Genomic DNA, 20,585 nt, shown 5'->3' on the forward strand with positions numbered 1-20,585 from the left:
CAAAATACACGAGACGATCGCGGAGGCAGCAGCGATTCCAGTTCATTTTTTTTTTTTCTGTTTTCTTCATTTCATTTTTTTGTTTTGGTTATTTCTCTCTGTTGTTTAGATTATTAGAAATGAACGAACGAACGAAAAACTGTGGAGGAGCTGGAGATAATTTATAAAGCACTTCAGGCAACCAAAAGTTGCTTTATTCTTGTCTGCCAACGGGGCCGCACTGGGTGCCTGTCGGAGGTGGTGCAAGTTGTAAGACATTTGTCTTAATCCGGCAAGAACAGCCGCTGTAGATCTATTAGCAAGAAAAGGTCAAGCAATTTCAAAAATTTGACAAAGCTAAGAGCTTTGCAGTCTTGGCTCTAGTTAATAATCAAGAAACGCAGTGCATGATGGCCCATTTCAACATTGGGCAAGAGGTGACAGATCGAAAGGGCTCCATGATCTCTATTCAAAATTATAAAACAATGTAGGAAAATAGATATTTATTGGCAAATAAAAATTGCACTCTCTGAAAATGCACGTATTTTTGGGTTGTGTCAAAATGTTCCATTTGAAAGTGAAAAAGAGAAAAATTGACAGTATATAAATGGGGATATCTAAAGCGTCTATATAGTTTTTAAATGATCAAGAGTCTATTTTGGGAGAAATTGAAAGTGCTGCTTCTGTTTCGAAAAAAGCTTGATGAAAATTCGATTTTTTCTTGCTATCGAAAGTTTAGCTTCGAGCAGCAAGTCTAGCGATTTGTATTCAAGGATTCTTAGAATTTTCAAAAACAATTTTAATTCGACCATCTTTAATTATACGTGTTATACACAGAGTCGTTGTTCTGCCAAATTGAAATAAATATATAAGAACGAAACTCCTTTAATCAAACAAGATCAAAGGATATTTCTCTGTTTACTCATAATCTTTAGAGCCATAAGCTGGTCAAACAACATTCAAATTAAAAAGACCTGGTTGTTGGTAGTTGCCAAGAAGTTTTCGTTTTTGGCTCGTTTCCGTTCCTTCTATGACTTTAAGTCGACAAAGCTAATCCATACAGTTGGCCTAATTGATAATAATGCAGCAAGTCCTTTAAAAATCTGTTAGAATATGGCTAGTTGACAACTGTTTTTTGCTGATTCTTAATTATTTTTGCAATTGTCCTTTTGGCACATCCTAAAAGTATGCTTTAAGCCTCTTCTGAAACTAGTTAACAACAACAACAAACACCTGCGAAGAAAAGCACAAAAATGATGATTAAAACACGTCATCAACGAAGATTTGATGATTTGTTGAAGACTTACTATTTTGTTATGATTACGCACGTTGGGAAAGTGCGCGTTAATTTTCCGGAATGCGAAAACATAGAATACGCCCAAATAGCCACAACGAAAAGCGGCTTGTGCAATTCTGTTTACATTTGCGATTCTTGTTTTGTGTTACGCATGTTTCACGCTTCCCATTTGGATTCTAGAACGATAATTGAATTAACGTTTGTGCTTTTATTGGTTACACTGCATTTGCTTTATTGTAATTGTTTCGTTTATAACAAATTATTATGCAATAAATGCGCCTTTTGCTTTTCTGGCTATATCGAAAGTGTTTTTTTTTTTGTTTTTCTTTTTTTTTTGTGTTTTCGTTAATAGGGCATAGATCAAATGAGATTTGGAAGTCTGCAGACGCAGTTAAATTTACAGATCGAAATGTATATACAATGTATAATTGTAATTCTATATACGTATTGATATATTTATATAAGTATAATAATTTGGATTCTTTGTTGTTGAGCTGAAATGGTAAGGCACTTTCTGGTTATATATATATATTTATATATGTATATATATACATAACTTACATATATTTTTGTGTATTGTATTGTAAGTTTCACGATTGATTGCTAATTGCGGTTTAAGTGTATGGATAGTTTCCAGAATTTGGTCGCAGCGTTTTAAAGAATAATGTATGTAAGGTTTCCATTATAAAAGAAAAAACATACATACATATATATATATATATATATATAGATATATATTTATATATATATATATATATATAACAAATGTAACAAAATGCATAGAAAACGTGTATCGATTCAATCAAATACAATAATTTGTTCATAAAATCAGTTTAAATTTCTCAGTTGTTTTTTTCGCAGTATTTTGCATATTATCAAAAAAATTTCAATTTGGCCGCTGTGAATATATGTACATATAGATAGTGTATATATATTCTTACAAATTACTTTTGCGTAGTAAAGCTAACACACAGATTGATGTACACGCGTACATAAATACATATTCCTAGTGTTTTAATTGACTGAGCAATGTGTATATTTAGCCCTGGTGCTGGCTGCAGCAATATGTGCCTCTCCTCTCAACATCACTCTCTCTCTATTTCTTTCTCTCTCGCTCGCTCGCACCCTGTTAATCTGTTCTTCTCACTCACTAATTGTGTTTGCATTTCATGCAAAATAAAAACAAATAATAACTTAAACAATCTAATAATCTTCTTTCAAGTATTTCTTGTGCTCTCCTATCAAATTCTTTTCCGCTACGGCAATCGCATGGCAGCAATTGATAAACAGCCAGAACCGCCGCCGCCACTTGCACCACATATTTGTTGTTGTTGTTGCTGTTGTTGGTGGTGCTGCTGCTGCTGGCGCCTTCGTCAATCGTTGTACATACCATCAACCAGAAAGTCCATGCGCCTGTAATGGCGTGTACTCCACAGATCCCGAAAGCGACGATACATAATGATAAAGACGGCAATGGCTAGCGGCACAGCAAGCATTACCGATATGATGGGCACAATATACTCATTCTCGCCACGATCGGCCAGGCTGCTCATCTCCTTAACGGGCAGAACGTGTGGTGCAACGCTTCCAGCGCCAGCAGCTGCAGCTGCATCCAATTTTTCGCCCTCCAGTTGCTTGGCCATGCTGATCGTTACTTTTGGCTTTTTAGGACGTGGTGTGGTAGTTGTGGTTGTAGTGGTTGTAGTGGTGCTGGTGGTGGTGGTGGTGCTGCTGGTGCTGGTGGTGGTGGTCGTTGTAGTGCTGCTGCTGCTGTTGTTGTTGCTGCTGTTCTTGCTGGTGTTGGCAGTGGCATTGACACCAATTGCTGGCCGTGTGCCGTTGCTGATACTGTTGTTGATGTCACCTAGTGTAACGCCGTTGGCAAGAATTTTGCCCGAGTTGGGTGTTGGATTTGTTGCGTTTGCTGATTTGATTGGTGGTGATGGGGCTTGCGTTGCAGTTGCTGTTGTGTTCCCGGATTTTGACTCTTGCACTGTGGCCGTATCTGTGTTGGTAACACCGCGTGCCAACACCGGATTCTGATTTGCCGTCTTATTGAGCTTACCCTCCAGTTGTGGTTGCATTGCTACCGCTTCTAATTTAGTGGGTTTCATACGTGGACCCACTGTTGTTGTTGTTATTGTAGTTGTTGTTGGCGCTTTGCTGTTGCCTGTGGCTGTTGTGTTTGTGGAATTGGGCCCATTGTTGCTGGCTGCAGTTGCAGTTAGTGTTTGATTGGTTGCTCCCTGCGCTGTGATCAACAGCTGCATCAATAGAAGCAGCACCGGAAAAGAAAACACGTTCATTTTGCGCATGTCGCTGTTCTTGAGTAAAATGCACTGCTGTTGCTAAAATTGGCAACAGTTTCGCTTTCGCTTCTACTCGGAATCTTGTGGAGTCCAGTTACAGCGCAGTCACGAAACTATCGATAGCTGCACGATAGTATTGGCATCGCGTGTGGTATCGATATGACATATGAAAAATACTGCTTGCATTAAACTATTCGATTGATAGTTTTCAAGACGCTGATTTAAATAATAATTAGTTAATAATTAATTATCTTGTCAGCACACCAACTAAATTATCCAATGCTTAATTATTAGAGAACAATAAAAAATATGTGCTGTTGCTGGCGGTGAACAACTGCTGGCAGTTTTATAACGGCAGCTGACGCAGATGCTATCGATATCCGCTTAAACATTGTAATAAATAAATACAAAACGAAACAAAAAATACTAGCCAAACTTCAATCATAAAGATATTGATATTATTTACATGTTTGTGGCACTTAATAACCCCTATTAAATCGTTGTAGAGGGAAACCGGATTGAATCACTTTATCAAAAAGTCGTAGAAAGATGAGTTTTTGTATAAGTAACTTTTCATTTTCCCTGACATGCTCAGGAATCGCATTAGTTAGTTTTGTAAATGTGGCAAATTGTTTTCAACATTGGAACAATCATTTGATTTTTTATAAATATTCATAATTAAAGTTAGACTTGGGCAGGTGGAATCTGGTCTACAAGTGTAGCTCTTCTTTCTCCCCAAAATATAACTATTAATAGATATGTACTAAATATATGTCAATATCAATATGTATGTATATTTATAACGTACTTTGTATAATTTCTATAATTATTTTGTATTTTATGGTTTATCTCTTCTTTGAAAGTTTTCTTTTCATAGTTTTTTTTCTTTCTTTTTTTTTTGCTAATAATAATATTCTCTTTATACTGATTTGTATGCTTTTCGCGTTTGACTAGCGGTGTTAGTTAATTGCTTCTCTGAACAGCATAAAATGTAACTACGATTTTTTTTTTAATTTTTCTTTTGGATTTTGTACGCTAAACAACATTATTGCACATGTAAGGATTAATAACATAGCCCAAAACTATGTATAGAAACAAAATAGTACAATGTTTTGGGCGGCTCCTCCAGCAGCACCAACTCCTCGATCTCACTCCTTTCAGTGCCATCAGCTTAATGGGTCTGAGTTTGATGTCAAATGATATGTACGCCTCTTCCTAATTGCTTGAAATGTGTCATGGTCATTGGGGGCAGCAGGTTCATCATATTAAGTACAGCTATGATTGGGGGCTCAATTTAAAACAATAGAGCAGCACGTGCAGCCCCCGTATGATGATGTTGCTGCTGCTGCTGTGCTTTTTGCTGCTGTGGTTGCTGCTGCATTAGTGGTTGTTGCTGTGGGTGGTGCATGCTTGTTGTTGATGTTCTGCCTGTGGCTGCTGAGGCCGTTGGTGACTTTAATTCCTCCACAATAATGACGCCGTGCTCATCAACCATGTGATTCAACAGTAAATTCTCAACCTGTTCATCGGATAGTAATTCTTTGGGTTCTGAGGATCTGTAAAGTAGTTGTTGTTGTTGTTGTAGTTGTATCACACACAATTCACAGAATAACCAAAATCAACACATACGATGAGCAAGAAAGCAAGAAAAAACGATAGAAAGAGAGAGAGAGAGAGAGAGAATTGTCAGGTTAGAGAAAAAGTATTAAGATAAAAACTATGAATGATCCAATGTATTGATGCGAATCGAAAGAATCAATAAAGCAACATTGAGCAATGAGAGACTGGCACACCAAAAGTACAAGGGTCCATGAAATAATTGCCAATGTCAGTCTAAAAAGCAATTAACAACTATACGAATTAAACAAAAACAAAAAAAATTATAATAATAGTATTACACAAATGTAACAAATCTGCATTAGAAATGAGAACAAGAAAAAACTTGCAACAAGTTATTAAAATATTATATACATGAACGATTTTGAGCTTGCTTAATAATTATTCTTTCCGAATTATTTTACATAAGGCAGTTATTTCAGGGCGCCAAAAATAAAAAAAAAAAACAAAAAAAAACAAAAAACACATTAATGAAATATTTGCAGTACATACAAATTTTGAGAGTAGATTTTTGATCTTGATTTTTTTAGTTTTCATGTTTTTTAGTAGTAGAAGCGTGCGTGCGTGCAATGCTGTTAGTTGTAGATATTGTTGTTGTTTGTTGTTGTTGGTATTGTTGTTGTTGTTGTTATTGTTATTGGTTGTGGTTGTGATTGAATGTGTTTTCAAAGAGCAAAGAGACCAAATCAAAGCAGCCAATTCGATAGGAATTTAGTTAATTGCAGTTGCTGATTAGTTCGTTTTGTAGTAGCAGTTGCAGTTGCAGTTGTTATTGTTATTTTAATGATTTTTTTTGTTTTTTTGTTTTTTTTTAGGTGGGTGCAGTTTAAATTTTTAATTGCAGTTTAGCAGTTAATCGGATGATCAGTTATCGATGATCGATTATCGAGTACTCGGCACCATGGCATCGATTAAATCAAATGAGCTTTGTCAGGCGATTCTGCAGCGAGCACAGGAGGCTGCTGGCAGCATTGCTGCTGGTGCCGCTGCCACCGCCACCGCCGCCGCTGCGACCGTTGCCGCCATCTACTGACCTGCTAAATAGAAAAAAATCACCGGCGCCGCTGCTGCTGTTGTTGCTGCTGCTTGCACTTGTTGCGGACGCTGCAGCTGCTGCTGCAGACACAGCCGAAACGGCTGTGGCTGTCGTTGTTGCATTTGTGGCAAGCAGTGCATCCGTCTCGCCAAGATCACTGGCCATTTCTGATTCGCTGTTGCGTCGCTCGAGAGTGCGTCCGACCTTCTGAAAGCCATAGCTGAACACATCCTTCACCTTATCCCCGGCATCGATCAGCAGATCGAGACTCTGACGTCGTCCGCTCGTCTTGAAGCTATTGGAGCGCGACAGCCACTGGCTGAGGCTCTGCTTGCGACTCATTTGGGCGCCGACGAAACCGATGCCGCCGCCGCTGTCGTCCTGGAATATGGTGGTGCAGGTAACCTTGCGCTTTGGCTCGTCCGATGATGAGGTCGAGTGCTGAGATTGGGCATCCGGCTCCAGGCTGCCCAGGCCGTAGCCCAATCCCTGGTGACCACAGCCGTCAAGAGCCTGCTGCTCCAGCAGCGATTGATTCGAATAGCTCGAGCTGGTGCTGTCCGAGTGCGACAGACGGATCTCCGTCCACTGATCGATATCATTGTCTGCCGGCGCCACCGAAGTGGATGCGGATGCTGAGGCCGATGCGGATGCCAGCGAACTGCTGCCGGATTCGGAGCGTGGCTTCACCTCGTAGGGACCGTGCAGCCCTTGCGCCTGGGCAAACAGATTATTATCGCCATCGGTGGCGCTGGTGCTGGCCGATTTGTGCATGCCACCAGCCAGCTTCTGTGGAAAGGTCAGCACCGCCTCAAAGTCATGCAACAGATGGGGGCAATCATGCGCATCCGTCTGCCGTTGTCGCGGCGAACTGGCCCCACTACTCAAGCGTTCCGGCATGCGCAAATACTCATCCTCCGTTGCCAGCTGTTGCTCCCGTTCCCGGTCCCGTTCCCTTTCTCGCTCCCGCTCCTGGTCCAGACCCGGCTGCAGTTGCTCGGCGCCCGCTGTTAGCGCATCGACGGCATCCACCTGTCGCAGCATTGCCTCATAGTTGAGCAGATTGTTGCGCTGCTGCCGCTGTCTGTGTATATCCTCGGAGATCTGTTCCAGATTCTTCAGCGCCTCGTTGTAGGTCAACTTCGCAGCGCTGACCTTCGTTTCCAGCTCGTTGACCCGCAGCTTCTGAGCCTTCAGCAGGCCATTGTAGTTAGCCCGCGTCTCGTAGTACGGCCTACGTTTACGGGCAGTTGCCAAAAGAAAAGAAGACAAAAAAACGGGGGAGGGAGGGTGGGAAGGGGTGTAGGGGCGACGAGAGAGACGTTTACCGCATATTAGTGGGCGTGTCAATTGGGGGCAGGTGAGGCATACTCACGAGCAGAGGGTACAATACAAAGCGTGCAAAATGCTAAAGTATCTCAACAAAAGTAAATTGCGCCTGAGCTGCAATCTATGAAAAAGAAACGAAACCAAACAAAACAGAATAGAATAGAACCCCCAAACGGGAAACCAAAATAAAAAATTTGAAAAACAAAAAAAAAACCAAGGGAGATAAAAAATACAATTGCAACTCGGGCAGGCCGATAGTTTTCCCACTCCCTGGCAGAGCTGTGTTTTGAACTTAAGAAAACACGATCAGATCACAAAATACTTTTCATGAATAAGTATTTAAAATATTATATTGTTACTAGAATTGATAACTCTAGAAATATTAAAAACTAAGGAGTTATTTAAAAACCCTAATGCAAATTTAATCCAGATACAATATGTAAGTTTGCAACGAGCCTAAACTATTCCATTCCAATAAGGGCTTACAAATTTCTGATATTCCAGATATAATCAGGGATAGAAACTGAAAGATTTCAAACTTTCAGCTGAAAGATTTCAAACTTTCAGCTGATTGGAATAATTGGAATAAATAAGATAAGGAAGAAAATTCAAATAGCTTAGAAATTAATAACATACAAATTGTGATTGAGATTTAAATAGTTGCTTTAAGTGCAAATTGAACTCGGACATGCCAATATGTGAAATTCTCCTAGGGATTAGCTACCTAAAAATAAGGAGCAGTGGAGTGAAAGTAGCTTCACATGCTCTGCCAGGACCAGGAAGGAGTAATTTAAAAAATCGGAGAGTAGATTGGGGGCAAGTGAGATACCTGGAGGCACGCAACGCCTGCTTGAGCTGGCCCTGAAGCTTGTTGACACGATTGTTGGCCACCTCGAGCTTCAGTTGGCACATCTTGAGGGCGTTGCGTGTATCGGTGACCTCCAACTGGGATTGGTTGACTTTGCTAGCCGCATGGCTGAGCATCTCCTGGCAGGCGGTGTCCAGTGTGGACTTCTCGCCGAGTCCCTGCTCGGCCAGGTAGACCATCTCCTTGGCGGCGGCATGAATGGACTTGGCCTTCTCATGATTCGCCGCCGCCTGCTGCGTCTCCTTGGCCAGCTGGGCGGCATAGATGCGCGACTCGTAATAAGGCTTAGCGGCGTCAATGGAGTTGCCCAGCTTGTGGGCAGCGGCCTTGATGCGCACCACGCTCTCCGCCAGCAGGCGCTTGAATTCACATTTCGCTTCCTGTGCGGAGAGAATAACGTTACATAAAGCTGGACGAAAGACACACGCACACAGAGAGAGAGAGAGATAGAGAGAGAGAGCGAGAGCAAGAGAGAGAGAGGGAGGCGAGCGAAAGAGAGAGGGAGAGAAAAAATCAATACACAACTCACATCGAGCTCCACTTCATATTTGTTGATATTGTCCGTGGCCGTGTTTAGCTTCTCCAGCTCGATCTGCAATTACAGCGTTCAAGTGGAGCAACCACATACGAATGTATATGGGGTGTATAGAGTACATACCTGGACACGCGGATCTACGGGCGTATTGCTTTCCGTTGACATTTCACCTGTTCGTGTCTCGATTTCGATTTCGTTTTCGTTTTCTCACTCGAATCGAATTAGAATGATTGCGAATGGCGAATTCAAGTGCGAATTCGTTGATGAGCCTTATCACTTGACTGTCATTGCGGATGCAGTGCAGCGGGCCACTGTTTTCATTGATTTCGACTTATAATTGTGTTTCGATTTAACTGTGTCAATTCGATATAGCGAGGAGAAAATTGAGCCCAGCGCTTATTAGTTGAAGAGCTTTCGGACAACAACAGCAACAATGCGTACACATAACGATGACAACACAGCGGGCGCAGCTTTTGCCATATGCAAACAGAGCAACGCGAAAAAGCGTCCCAGCTGACCGAGTCTCTGCACTTTCAAAAGCTGGTCGAGCCCCTCGATTTCTCATGCAATTTGACACGTGTCTATCATAACTATTACTTACATTATCACGCATATTTTTGCTTGCTCTCCGTATTTCTGAAAATATATGAGCGTGTATCTATATTTATATCATTCCTTATTAAATTGAAATACTTGCTATTATTATCACATATATTAGTGGGAGGGTATGCGAGCTTCGTATGATTTTCGTTTGTTTTTTTTTTTTATTGTGCTCGTTATGTTTGTTTGCACACAACCACCGAGTAATGGCATTGGCGCCCCCTAGCGTCGGCTTTTCACGTTTGTGCAATTATCAGTCTGGCAACATTCATAAGAGCTTTTTCTTGGTATTTTTCTGGAGTGCCCGCAACATTTGGTATTTTGGGGCGTTGCGCCTGCAATCACATTGCTAACATTAGTTGTTAGTCTTCATTTTGTTTTCGTTGCGTGCGGTTCCGTGTCGGCTTGCTGCTTAGCTGTTAAACTCAAACTAAAGAACCAACTAACAAACAAAAATCAACAAATCATTAACATAAAACAATCGTTGAGCAGCAGCAGCTCGAAAGTATTAGCTCGCCGCAACTGTTAGAGCACCGTCAACAAAGTGTTTTTTTTTAAATATTTTTTTCGTCGGTTCTGGTGTCTGGTGTAAAGTTTGTGCTGCTCCTTAGCCTTATTGTTGTTGTTGTTGCTGTTGCTTTTTTTTTTATTTTCATTTGTTTTTGTTGGGAGATGCGCGGGCGCAACTAAAAAGGCGTCAAAATATTGAAACGTAAGCCTGGCCAACAGCCGACCAAAAATTGAAATTTCAAGTCGCGCGTAAACAAAAACTATTTACAAAATATATATTGATGTACAGCAATAACACAACACAAACAAAAAAAAAAAGAAGAGAAAAAATGCAAGCGGCTGCTAGTGCTGCTGTTGTTGTTGTTGTTGCATTTGCTTTTTGGTCTTTTGGTTGCTTTTATCTGCTTGCTTGCGACGCCGACTGCGACGGCGACGCCGACTGCAATGCCGACAGCATTGTCTTTTGCTGTCTTTCGTGTCTTAACTCGTTTTCCTTTTAAGTCTGCTTCTTCTATTGCCCTGTGTGTGTGTCTCTGTGTGTGTTTGTTTCTGTTTCCTCCTCTTTTTCTGATTGTTTTGTTTTTCTGTTTTTTTTTTTATTATTTTTTTTTTTGGAAAATTCGATTTCAGTTGCAGGCGGCTCTGTCGACGCAGACGCAAGCGCAAAATTGTCGAGAATACCCTGCAAGCACAGATGATGAAGCTGTACCCATGGTGTAATATTGCAATTGTTACCCTTCGAACAAAATTCAAAATAAATATATATATATATATATATACTTATGTATATGTATATATGTATATGTTTATATATGGAAGCAGCTGTCAAAACAAAAATCGTCCTTATCAACAAACCTCCACAGCAGATGCTTAACAACTGAAGTGTTAAAATTGTTGCGACAAAATGGAGTCAGTCTGGGACGCTTTTGAATGATTACACCATGGCTGTAGCTAATCCCACTACTCGGGGACACTGGTCTTTTGCCTTTAATGAAAAGCTGAAACTTCTAATTAAGATAGTATTCATTTCATGTTTTTCCCCTTTTCCCGTTCCATTCTACAACTCTCGTCTCTTCTCTGCTCTTGTCTTCTTCTTTCTTATACGTATTTTCACTTGCAGCGTTGCAGTTAACAAAGCAACAACAAGCAACAACTCGAAAAAGTCAAGAACAACAATAACAACGAAATAAACCGTTTGTTAACTTTCATTGCAGCGTCTTCGTTTGCTCTTGGGTAAGTCTCCAATATATTTTTGTTTGTTTTGTTTTGTTTTCGTTTTTTGTTCATATATTTGTATTTGTGGCGGTTGCATTTTCCATATTTGTTGCTGGCTCGTCTGTTTTGGGGTTTCCATTCTTATGTTTTGATAAGCGTCTTATCGCAAGATTATCCCAGTTAATACAAGTTTCATCGACTCTCTCTCTCTCTCTCTCTCTCTCTCTCTCTCTCTCTCTCTCTCTCTCTCTCAGGTGTGTCAAAGACGTTGAGCTTGATTAGCTGCCATTCACAATTTCATGTTATTTTCTTGATTAACTTTAACTTTTAAATTGGCTAGAAAATGCTGCATTACTTGTGGCATCTTGTGTGGCAGCTGAGTGCTAAATAGCTGTGTAATTTTCTCCAGAGTGAAAATTATCGTAGCCCATTTCAATTTACAGACTAGAATTCACCTTAAAACTAGAAAGACGAAAGAACCGTTATCTGGGGCATGACAAAGATTGCCGCAATCTAAATGTTGGTAGTCATTTCAAAAATCGACCTATTGCTCCAGTGAAAGGTATTAAATAAAGGAGCCCAATGGTAAATGGTTTTTTTTTTTGGTTTTTCCCTTATAATACGCATATATTAAACAAAAAGGTGGACGCTGATCATGAATATATATATATATATATAGTGTATGGGGTCGGTAGGGAGATGTCTCCTTCAACTTCACCACTAAATTATATTGGCCCAACAACTGGCTGCTCTCTCGTTTGGTCCACAAATAATGCTTCTCGTGGCGACTGAAAGCTTGCCATAGCAGAAGAAAAAAGCAACAAAAAAACAAACAATTTGATTTATTTTCATGTGTGTGTATCTTATTTTTCTGGGAAGAGTCTCCCTTTGGTGCATTATATTGCCTGCTGTCTGTCGTCTGTTGTGTGTGTTGTTTGTTGTTTGTTGTTTTTAAAATGGTTGCCAGCGAGTTTCGCATGGCGGCATGCCTCAGTGGTCCGTCCCTGCTTGTGTCAGCGTTGATTAGCGTTCGGTCTTCTCTCCCTAAAATAGATCAAAGGGAGCGAAAAGCGAACTTCTTCTCAGAGAAGGAAGCAATTGAAACCGAAACTGAAACTTCAAATTGACATTGAAACTGAAACGGAAACAGCAACGGCAACAGAAGCTGAGCAAAAGAATACGAGATCTGTTTTGCGACTCATTATTTGCCTCTGGATTAGTTTCAACAATTTGTACATGAACAAAAATAAAGAGCTCGACAAGAAAAACTTAACCAACTTAGCTATGAATAACCTGTGGGTCAAGTGCATAAATATGGTCTTTATGTTCTCTTACGTTAAAGTTCTCACTGACTTTGACTTGACAATCAAATTCAACTCTGTCTCCAACAGTAACTCAAGTATGGAGAATCTCTCCCATTCAAAAATGGACGGACGGAGTCAAACAGTTTAAATTGATAGAGCTCTTCCAGTGAGAATGTGAGAGCCGAAAACCAGTCAAAAGTCATTAGTTATTACCAATTCACCATTTCGTATTTGCTCAGTTGTTATGAATAATGGAAAGCCTATTAGGCACTAATTTTACAACGTTAACAACTTTAACGACAACTGTACCTAAATCAACTTTTGCTTCTTTATTTTGTATTGATCGACTTGGAGATACTCAGATCCCAAGACTTTACCTATCTCAACACACAACATATTTGAACATATTTAATGAGTGATGAGTGCTAAATATTATGTCAAGGTATATACATCGATCGATAATCATATATAATATATATATATATATATATATTTGATCTGATCGCTTGTTCTGCCTTCGGCCTGTTACGCGCTTTTCCACAACTTCATCATACCCATTCAGCCGTTGTCAATACAGAAACTAACTAACACAAATACAGCACTAACTCGTATATTTCTTCAAAGAAGACGGCTCGTTAATTTTTAAGGGGCACAACTGCACAGCGTACATAAATATTGTATTTATTTTTGGCACAGTGCATCAAATGCAGCTTCGAAAATTGTATTTATTTTTTCTCACACCTTTTGTTCGTATGCAATTCGCAGTGCATTATGGCATTGAAATTTGTTGAACTGTCACAAAGAGTGTCACATGGTGCACGCAGTCAGTCCCCAGCCGCCCCTGCCTCGCTCCCTCATTGGCAGCACGTTGTCATATCGTTGCATCTCCTACATCGATACTTGCGCCGCTGGAGGCGCTTCTTTCTTCTTTCAGCTAGTTGTGTAGGCTGTCAGTTGCAAGTTGCCATGGCAACTGCTTTATCATCATCAGCTGGTTGTGCAACATCATCATCATCACCATCTGCAGCAGCAGCAGCAGCATCATTTTGAGTAAGTTGCATTTCTAGCGGTGCAATGAACTGTGACCGCATTCTTGTTGTTGCTGCGGCTGCCGCTTCGTTCTTGTTCACGCATTGCAAATTCACACAAAGCTGCACGTTTAGTCGCTGACGCTAGAACAGCTTTATCACGATGAAGCGCAAAACGTAATTGCAACTTTTCCCCCCATAGTCGGCAACGCAACTGACACTCTGCAACTTGACACTGCAGCATCTCCGGTGTGGTAATATAAAGCATTTCATTTTATCCTGTGTCTAATACACTCAAAAAAAAAGAAGAAAAAAAAACAACTGGCAAAAAGTGAAACACTTTTCTATATTTCTTATTTAAAATATCATTAATATTCATAAAATATAGGGGAAAAAGTCTTTGTTGCACAATTCGCATTTTTGTGAATATTATTTTTATTTTATTTATTATAGATTCAAAAGAGTTCATAGTTCTTAAAGGGCTTATCATAAAAAAAATTTCATATTAAAGTTACGAATTAAATTAAATAAATTATAAATTTAAAATTAATGAAAAAACAAATTTATAGTATATAATAAATAAATGTGAGCGTATTAAAATATTAAATAGTCGAGTATTTATATCAAGGATTGGGGGAATAAATAAATATTATTTATATTTATTTAAAGTTTTTCACAATTTTCCAAAAAGCATATATTGCATTTTTAAAACTATACAATATTTCTGGAAAGTATAAATAATTTTTTATATTATTTTATTTTAACAGAATTTTCAATCAACAATATGTGGTATTTTTTTATTATTTAAGTGTAACTCGTTGATCTTTGGATAAGCGGCGCCAGCTGGCAAGAATTTCATTCAGCTTGTTAACTCAATTATGGCCAAAGATCTTAATCGACTTTGCCATTTATTTAATTGATATTTGTCTTTTGTTGCTGCTGTGCGTTATGCAGGCTGGCAAGCTCAGGGGTGGAGAGAACGAACAGCAGATAGATAGGCAGACTGACAGACAGACAGGTGACGAAGTCTAACTCAAAGTCGAGGAACGTGACTTGCATGCAAATTGTGCAATGAGTGGCAACACCTTAACTGGAACTTGAACTTACCTAACCAATTTGTGGCGTGGTGCCTGCCATGGTGGGGCAGGGAACCTTGTGGCTATGTGGATGAGTGGGTGTTCGTGTCCGCGTCCGTGTCCATGTCCGTGCCAGTTGTCTCGACTCAATAACAAAGGCATTACTCGCATTCTACTCGGAAAGTCATTTCCAATTACTTGTTGTGTAATATTCAAAGCATTTGTTAGTGTATCACATTCCTGATTATCCAGAAAGAGGGAAAGGAAGAGAGAGAAAGAGAGGGAACGAGAGAGAGAGAGCGAAGCTGTGGAACGTTTTGACCAGATCTGGCTGGACAAACTTGTAGTCCTATCTTTTATCAGGCCTCCTTGATAATTGCAACCATTAATTGTCTATACGAAGACAGCACATCGATAGTCGATAGGCGAGGTGTCATCTTGCACCTGTGGCAGCTGAGAGCCTGTGCCACGTGCTTACGGCTATCATTTCTATTTTGTTTATTTATTTATTTTTTTCTGTATGCAAGTCGAGCAATTAAGCATTTTTAAGATAGCCAAGTTGACACAGCGAACAAACGAACGAACGGGCGCCGAGGGGATGGGGGTCGAGTAGCAGTGAGCAGGAGCGGGGCGTGTCGGTAAAAAACTGGTTCTCGGTTCTCAGTTCTGGGTTTTCGGTGCTCTGTGCTCAGTTTGGCTTTGGTTTGCATGCCACCCAACGACAATGATGACGACAACGATGTGGACGGCACAGCGGGGGACGTGGCGGGGGCTTTAATTGGAAACTTATTTGGGTCGGCCGAGTGTTGCATTTATTGTGTTGTTGTTGTTATTGTTGCTATCTAGTTACTTGAATCGTTGAATGTGTTTCAATTGATTTCTAATTAACCAAAGCGTTTGCCATAGTTTTGTCCTCGCTCGCTGCACCCTGCTGCCCCTGCCCCTCCTTTGCATGTCGCCTGCACGTGGCATGCACTTGATCCGCTTCCGTTGAGGGCGCCACCTGTGTTGTTCCCAAGTGCACGTGCCTCACGTGGGCACAGCTCTTCTACCTGACCCCCCACCCCCACCCCCGCAACCACGACTATTTCTTGTTAATAGAAATTGTAGGTCAAGCGGCGTTTAGTCAGCTTTCAATGCACACATGTATCTAAGTGTGTGTGTGTATTGTAGGTGTTGTAGGCGGTGCCAAGATGCAGATAATGTGCGGCTGCCTTTTCGGCAGCGGCTTTGACAATTGCGGGCCGCAAATTGAGAGAGTGCGAGCCGCAATCGGACAGACGCCCATTCAAGTCAATTAGCTATATGTAGGCGCAAAAATTAATTTGTTTGCCGCCAAATGTGGCAGGGTGACTGGAAATAGGCAAACTACAAAATCGTTACAAAATAAAACGAAGCAACAGATTAACAGAGAAGTAGCGCAATAGCAACACACAAAAGGAGCTAGAGCCACACACTCAATGATTGCCAAGAAGTTAACAGCGCCCCGCTAAATCATTTAAGGCAGCAGCTACAGCTATTTAATAAGCTTCACAGAGTGACGCTTGAATACCCTACTCGTTCATCGTATGTATATCTAGTCTATATGTTGACTAGACAACGGCATATTATGTTATTGATTACTTCTACTTTGAGTAGCTTGATATCTATCGCGTGACTGTGAACACTTAATAATGGTGAGCGGGTTGGTGTGAGGAACTCTAGATGAAAAAAAAAACTGCGATAAACTGAATATTATGTCTTAGAAGAGCTTTGCAATCCTTGGTAGATGAGTGGTGTCTAGCCAGCGACCCAAATAATCAGACAAGTGAACTGCAAGGATTCGAAGCCCAGGCTAGTTAGTTAGTGTGTTTACTATTGTTATTTGTTTGCTTCGACTGGGAGTAACCCAACTACACTCAAGTCCTTACCTAACAAATACGATTTCGGTATTGATTTTAGTGATTCTCGACCGACTCATGCTGAAACTACTACAGTTGATCAGTGTTATGCACCTAGTTAATCAGAAAGTATATTTTCAAAACCTTAGATTGTATCCATATTAAAACCAGTATTTTTATTTTTGATTATTTCGCTATTGATTTTCATAAAATTTAGAAAAAAATGAGTCTATTATACAAAATTCTTACATTAGATTTTACATATAAAAACATTTTATAATTTCGTTTATTTTAATTTGAAAAAAAAAAAAAATATAATTATAATAAATAAATAAAGAAATGATTAGGGAGTTTTTCGACACTGTGATATAACTTTAATATAGCTGTCAAAGGAGTTTCTGAATTTAAGAAAGTATTTTTCTAGAAATAAATGTTTTTATTTATACACTTTAAGAATTTATTTCTTAATAATTGAAATGATTCTGAAAAAGTCTCTAATTGTAATGACTTTTTTTCTTTGTGTATTTATAAATTATTTTAAGAAATGCAAACATTTTTCTAGATCGCTTGGTGATTTTCTAAATTTCAATACGATCTCTTTCTGAAAGTAGAAAATGGAGTCAAGCTCTCGATAAATATGACAAGAAAAAGCGTTGCGTTTTAGTACACTTGAGGTACCGATTATTGGTGCCACAGCAGTGCCTGCTGTTCAGCTGCTGTGTGGCAGCATTTGGGAACCTTCGACTGCCTGTTGCAAACGTTGTGACAAAGCTTGAATACCCCCTTGGGCCAGCCACACAACTTAAGCCGTGGAATGCGCTGGCAATTAAAATGAACTCACGCTGGCAACCCTGACAAAGACGTGCCGCCAATTGGACGCACGGTCGGACTTACCGCACAAACTGCAACTGCAACAAAACGCAGCGTGTGTAGATACAACAGCAAGTGACCAAGCTCCGAACTCCAGCAAATCGATGATGACGTGTAAATAAATAGTGATATAGAAAATCGCTGATCTTAAGTTAACAAGCAGCGGCGGCTTAAAAAATGCGCAGTCAACGTTGGCGCTGGCAGCGACGCAACGCGACTCGACGCCGCTGCTGCGCACTCCTAACAAATTTGTAACGTTCGCGCCGTTGATAAAATAACGCTTAAGTTGTTGCTGCTGTTGCTGTAGTTGTTATTTTTGTTATTGCTGCTGTATCAAATTAATGAGAAGCGAGTGCCACAAAGTCGACTATGAAATACGCTCCAAGATCACAGCACAACGGGAGAGTTGATCGACAGTTACCGCGTTTATCGACGATTTTCGATATCGAAACACTGTCCGAACGGAAAGTCTGAAACAATTTGAAGTATTCAATATAACAGACAACATCAAAATTGCAAAAAACAAACTGAGGAACAAAGTGAATACGCTGTGAGAATGGAAGATCTTTTAGAATGCGATGAAAAAAAAACACTGCAAGAATCGAAATTCTTTCACATAGACAATAAATATTTGAGCCAGCTTTATTATACAGTATTTTTTCTTAACTAGGAATTTGACTGTGCATGTTTTGAAACTCGAAATGCCATTTGTCGTGTGTCTGTCAAAAGCAAAAAAAAAAGAAAAAAAAAAAAAAATATCCGAAGATTTTTCAAGTATTTTTGAGTTTGTTTTGACAACTATATTTCAATTACATACAATATCTGGTAGCCTTTCGCTGCCTTTTCAGCATTTGCGTCGAGTGTGCACTTCATATTTTGTGCTAATGTGTCTAATGAGATTAACATCATCATGATCATCATGGACTGTATTGAACTGGCTCAAAATTGAAAAACGCTCTCCGCCGCGCCTGGTTAACGATCAATCAAAGCAGCCAATCAATCAACGGCCACTAACTGACAGTATGCCGGTGGAAGGGGGGATGGGGGCATGAAGGGAAAGATATGAAGAGGGAGAGCTTGCAACTAACTGACAGCCACTTGAGGCATTTGACAGGCACACTCACACACACACAGACAAACACATAGAGCATATTATATGTATACGTCTAGAGGGACACCGAGAGAAATTGTATTTGCTAGTGCCACAATTAGCAAACATCGCAACGGCAACAGCAAGTGTCCAGCCTGCCACCATCTTGTTGTAGCTCATTGTTACCCCGCTCTTCTTCATCTTTCTCATCTGCAGCACAAACCCATACGGTTCTCCAGCTATGTGTGTATCTCCGCGTGCTGTCAAATTGAAGCCGCATCTCGAACAAACAATTAACACGCAATTTGCTTTCTGTCTGACGGCAGCACGACTTCGCTTGCCACATTGAAAGCTTGTTGCGGACTCTGTGCCTGCCTGACACTCCAGTGTTCAATATTGCCTGACGCACTTCAACAAGCAATTCGCTGACGGGCTACTGTCCACACAACATACGACTGTTTGCCCAAGTCTGTTCGCCACTGTATGAGCTGCTCTCTGTCGTTTATTGTACTCTGCTCGCATCCAAAACGAATGGGTGGATAATAAAGTTGTGCAAATTGATGTTAAACTAAACCAACTTTCCTTCTTGTAGAGAGTATTATAATTTTGTCGTGATGTTTGTAACGCAATTCCATAAAGTATATATACATTTTTGATCAGCATCACTATCCGAGTCTACATAAACATGTCTGTTTGTTTCTCGGTTCCTAGGTAAACTAATCTTAGCATATAGCCGTCTTTTTCCGTATATAGTACATGTTTTGGAACCGGCCGGATTGGATAATAATATCATATAGATGATAGGGACCAAGATGCCTTCTTGGATGAGAAACTATTTTGCTCAACAAGGTATGCTAACCAAATTCAACAGGTATGCGTGTTATGCTATTAGCATTTGGACCAAAATCCATCAAGATCAGTCTTCGTTATCATTTAGTTCCCAACCGAACAATCGGTTAAAAGTTAAATTCCTACATAAAAATAATATATTTTTTTTGTACTAATTTTCTAATCAAACTCAAATAGATATCGATTTCGAATTCACATTTATAGCCTCAGAGATCTCAGAGTATGGAACATATGAAATTTGTATACAGGTGGATCCCAGTACATGGATCATGTTTTTATAGACCTCATTTCTTAATCTCATTCTTAGAGATATATTCCTGTGTTTGATGACATGATCTATATGAATTGGATATCTTTCAATTACTAAACATTTAAAGAAGCATCTATAGTGTGAGTAACCAATAAATATTGGATACGATTAGCTGTTTGAGAAATGCATCAGCACTTTCATCGGAATTGGCGCTTGAATGATTGATTAACTGATCCGCTGACAGATGAGTTATTCGAGAACTTCCTTAACGCATATGGTTAGGCAATTAAAATATGAATGGTTATGAGCCAATTAGAATTGTTTGCGCAACTCAGTGAAGATTAAGAAAACAGTTATTGAATGAATTTCAATGAAAGGCTCTCCACGAAGTGGAAAATATGTCCAACGAATCAATGTATATCCTGATTGAGTCTAATTTGCAACTCATTGGTACTCAATGGAATAGACTCGATTCGATTTCACTTCTAAGTCAGATATTACATCTAAATATTTGAACAAAACTATTCAAATCAATGAGTTGTAAAAGTAGATCAAATCTTTTTATCTTTATTTATTTGTATGTCTTTTCTCGCTCTCTCAATATCAATATGCTGTAATAATTAGAGTTGGGTTGAGGACTTTAATATATATTGTCTTTGTAGAAGTACATGCTTTATATATTTATTTGTGATACAGGGCAACTATTAGTCAAGTACTCTAACTTGACAGGGTCTGTTAGCAGTTACGTCAGTTAGTCAGAATTTTGGCCACAGTTTGCTAGCTGAATCCGTTTATGTAAAGGCAATTATAACAATTAAGTGGCCAACAACAGTTCGCAAGCTGTTTTTGTTTTTGGTTGTGGCCAGAATCGCTGACCACCCACTCATATATTCAGTAAGCAAATAATAAGCAAACAAAAACAAACATCGGCACGTCGAGCGAC

The 20,585-nt window shown here is 39.7% G+C and overlaps 3 protein-coding genes across 7 annotated transcripts in view; 1 reads left to right on the top strand and 2 right to left on the bottom strand.

Moving 5' to 3' along the window:
* Positions 1–2,390: 2,390 nt before the first annotated feature.
* On the bottom strand, positions 2,391–3,663 carry LOC6564836 (cell wall protein DAN4). The gene has a single exon (XM_001991131.3). It carries the CDS (start codon positions 3,589–3,591, stop codon positions 2,650–2,652), a length of 942 nt encoding a protein of 313 aa, XP_001991167.2. The 5' UTR covers positions 3,592–3,663; the 3' UTR covers positions 2,391–2,649.
* An 816-nt stretch (positions 3,664–4,479) lies between these two features.
* Positions 4,480–9,388, bottom strand: LOC6564854 (SH3 domain-binding protein 5). 2 transcript variants are annotated; one of them, XM_001991130.3, is made up of 6 exons: positions 9,094–9,388; positions 8,965–9,027; positions 8,397–8,815; positions 7,614–7,688; positions 6,237–7,472; positions 4,480–5,141 (listed from the first exon to the last, which is right to left on the bottom strand). In XM_001991130.3, exons 1-6 carry the CDS (start codon positions 9,133–9,135, stop codon positions 4,880–4,882), a joined length of 2,097 nt encoding a protein of 698 aa, XP_001991166.1. In that variant the 5' UTR covers positions 9,136–9,388; the 3' UTR covers positions 4,480–4,879. The 2 variants fall into 2 exon arrangements, with proteins under 2 accessions (XP_001991166.1, XP_032594120.1); XM_032738229.2 differs by lacking the exon at positions 7,614–7,688 and having other exon boundaries at positions 9,094–9,374.
* A 1,807-nt stretch (positions 9,389–11,195) lies between these two features.
* LOC6564853 (Ca(2+)/calmodulin-responsive adenylate cyclase) overlaps positions 11,196–20,585 on the top strand; it is a 37,341-nt gene continuing 27,951 nt past the window's right edge. For 2 of the 4 annotated variants that reach the window (XM_032738511.2, XM_032738513.2), the window contains exon 1: positions 11,196–11,313. The gene's annotated coding sequence lies outside the window, so the exon portion shown is untranslated. The remainder of the gene's footprint in view (positions 11,314–20,585) is intronic. The other 2 variants (XM_032738509.1, XM_032738510.1) reach the window with 1 other exon arrangement.

Source organism: Drosophila grimshawi, unplaced genomic scaffold, assembly GCF_018153295.1.
Source record: "Drosophila grimshawi isolate 15287-2541.00 unplaced genomic scaffold, ASM1815329v1 contig_848, whole genome shotgun sequence".
Classification (NCBI taxonomy): domain Eukaryota; kingdom Metazoa; phylum Arthropoda; class Insecta; order Diptera; family Drosophilidae; genus Drosophila; species Drosophila grimshawi.

Coding starts and splice junctions, on each gene's coding strand:
- LOC6564836 (XM_001991131.3), bottom strand. CDS start 3,591: ATGCGCAAAATGAACGTGTTTTCTTTTCCGGTGCTGCTTCTATTGATG.
- LOC6564854 (XM_001991130.3), bottom strand. CDS start 9,135: ATGTCAACGGAAAGCAATACGCCCGTAGATCCGCGTGTCCAG. Junction 7,689..8,396: donor CAGGCGTTGCGTGCCTCCAG/GTATCTCACTTG, acceptor TCTTTTTCATAG/ATTGCAGCTCAGGCGCAATT. Junction 7,473..7,613: donor TTGTATTGTACCCTCTGCTC/GTGAGTATGCCT, acceptor CCGTAAACGTAG/GCCGTACTACGAGACGCGGG.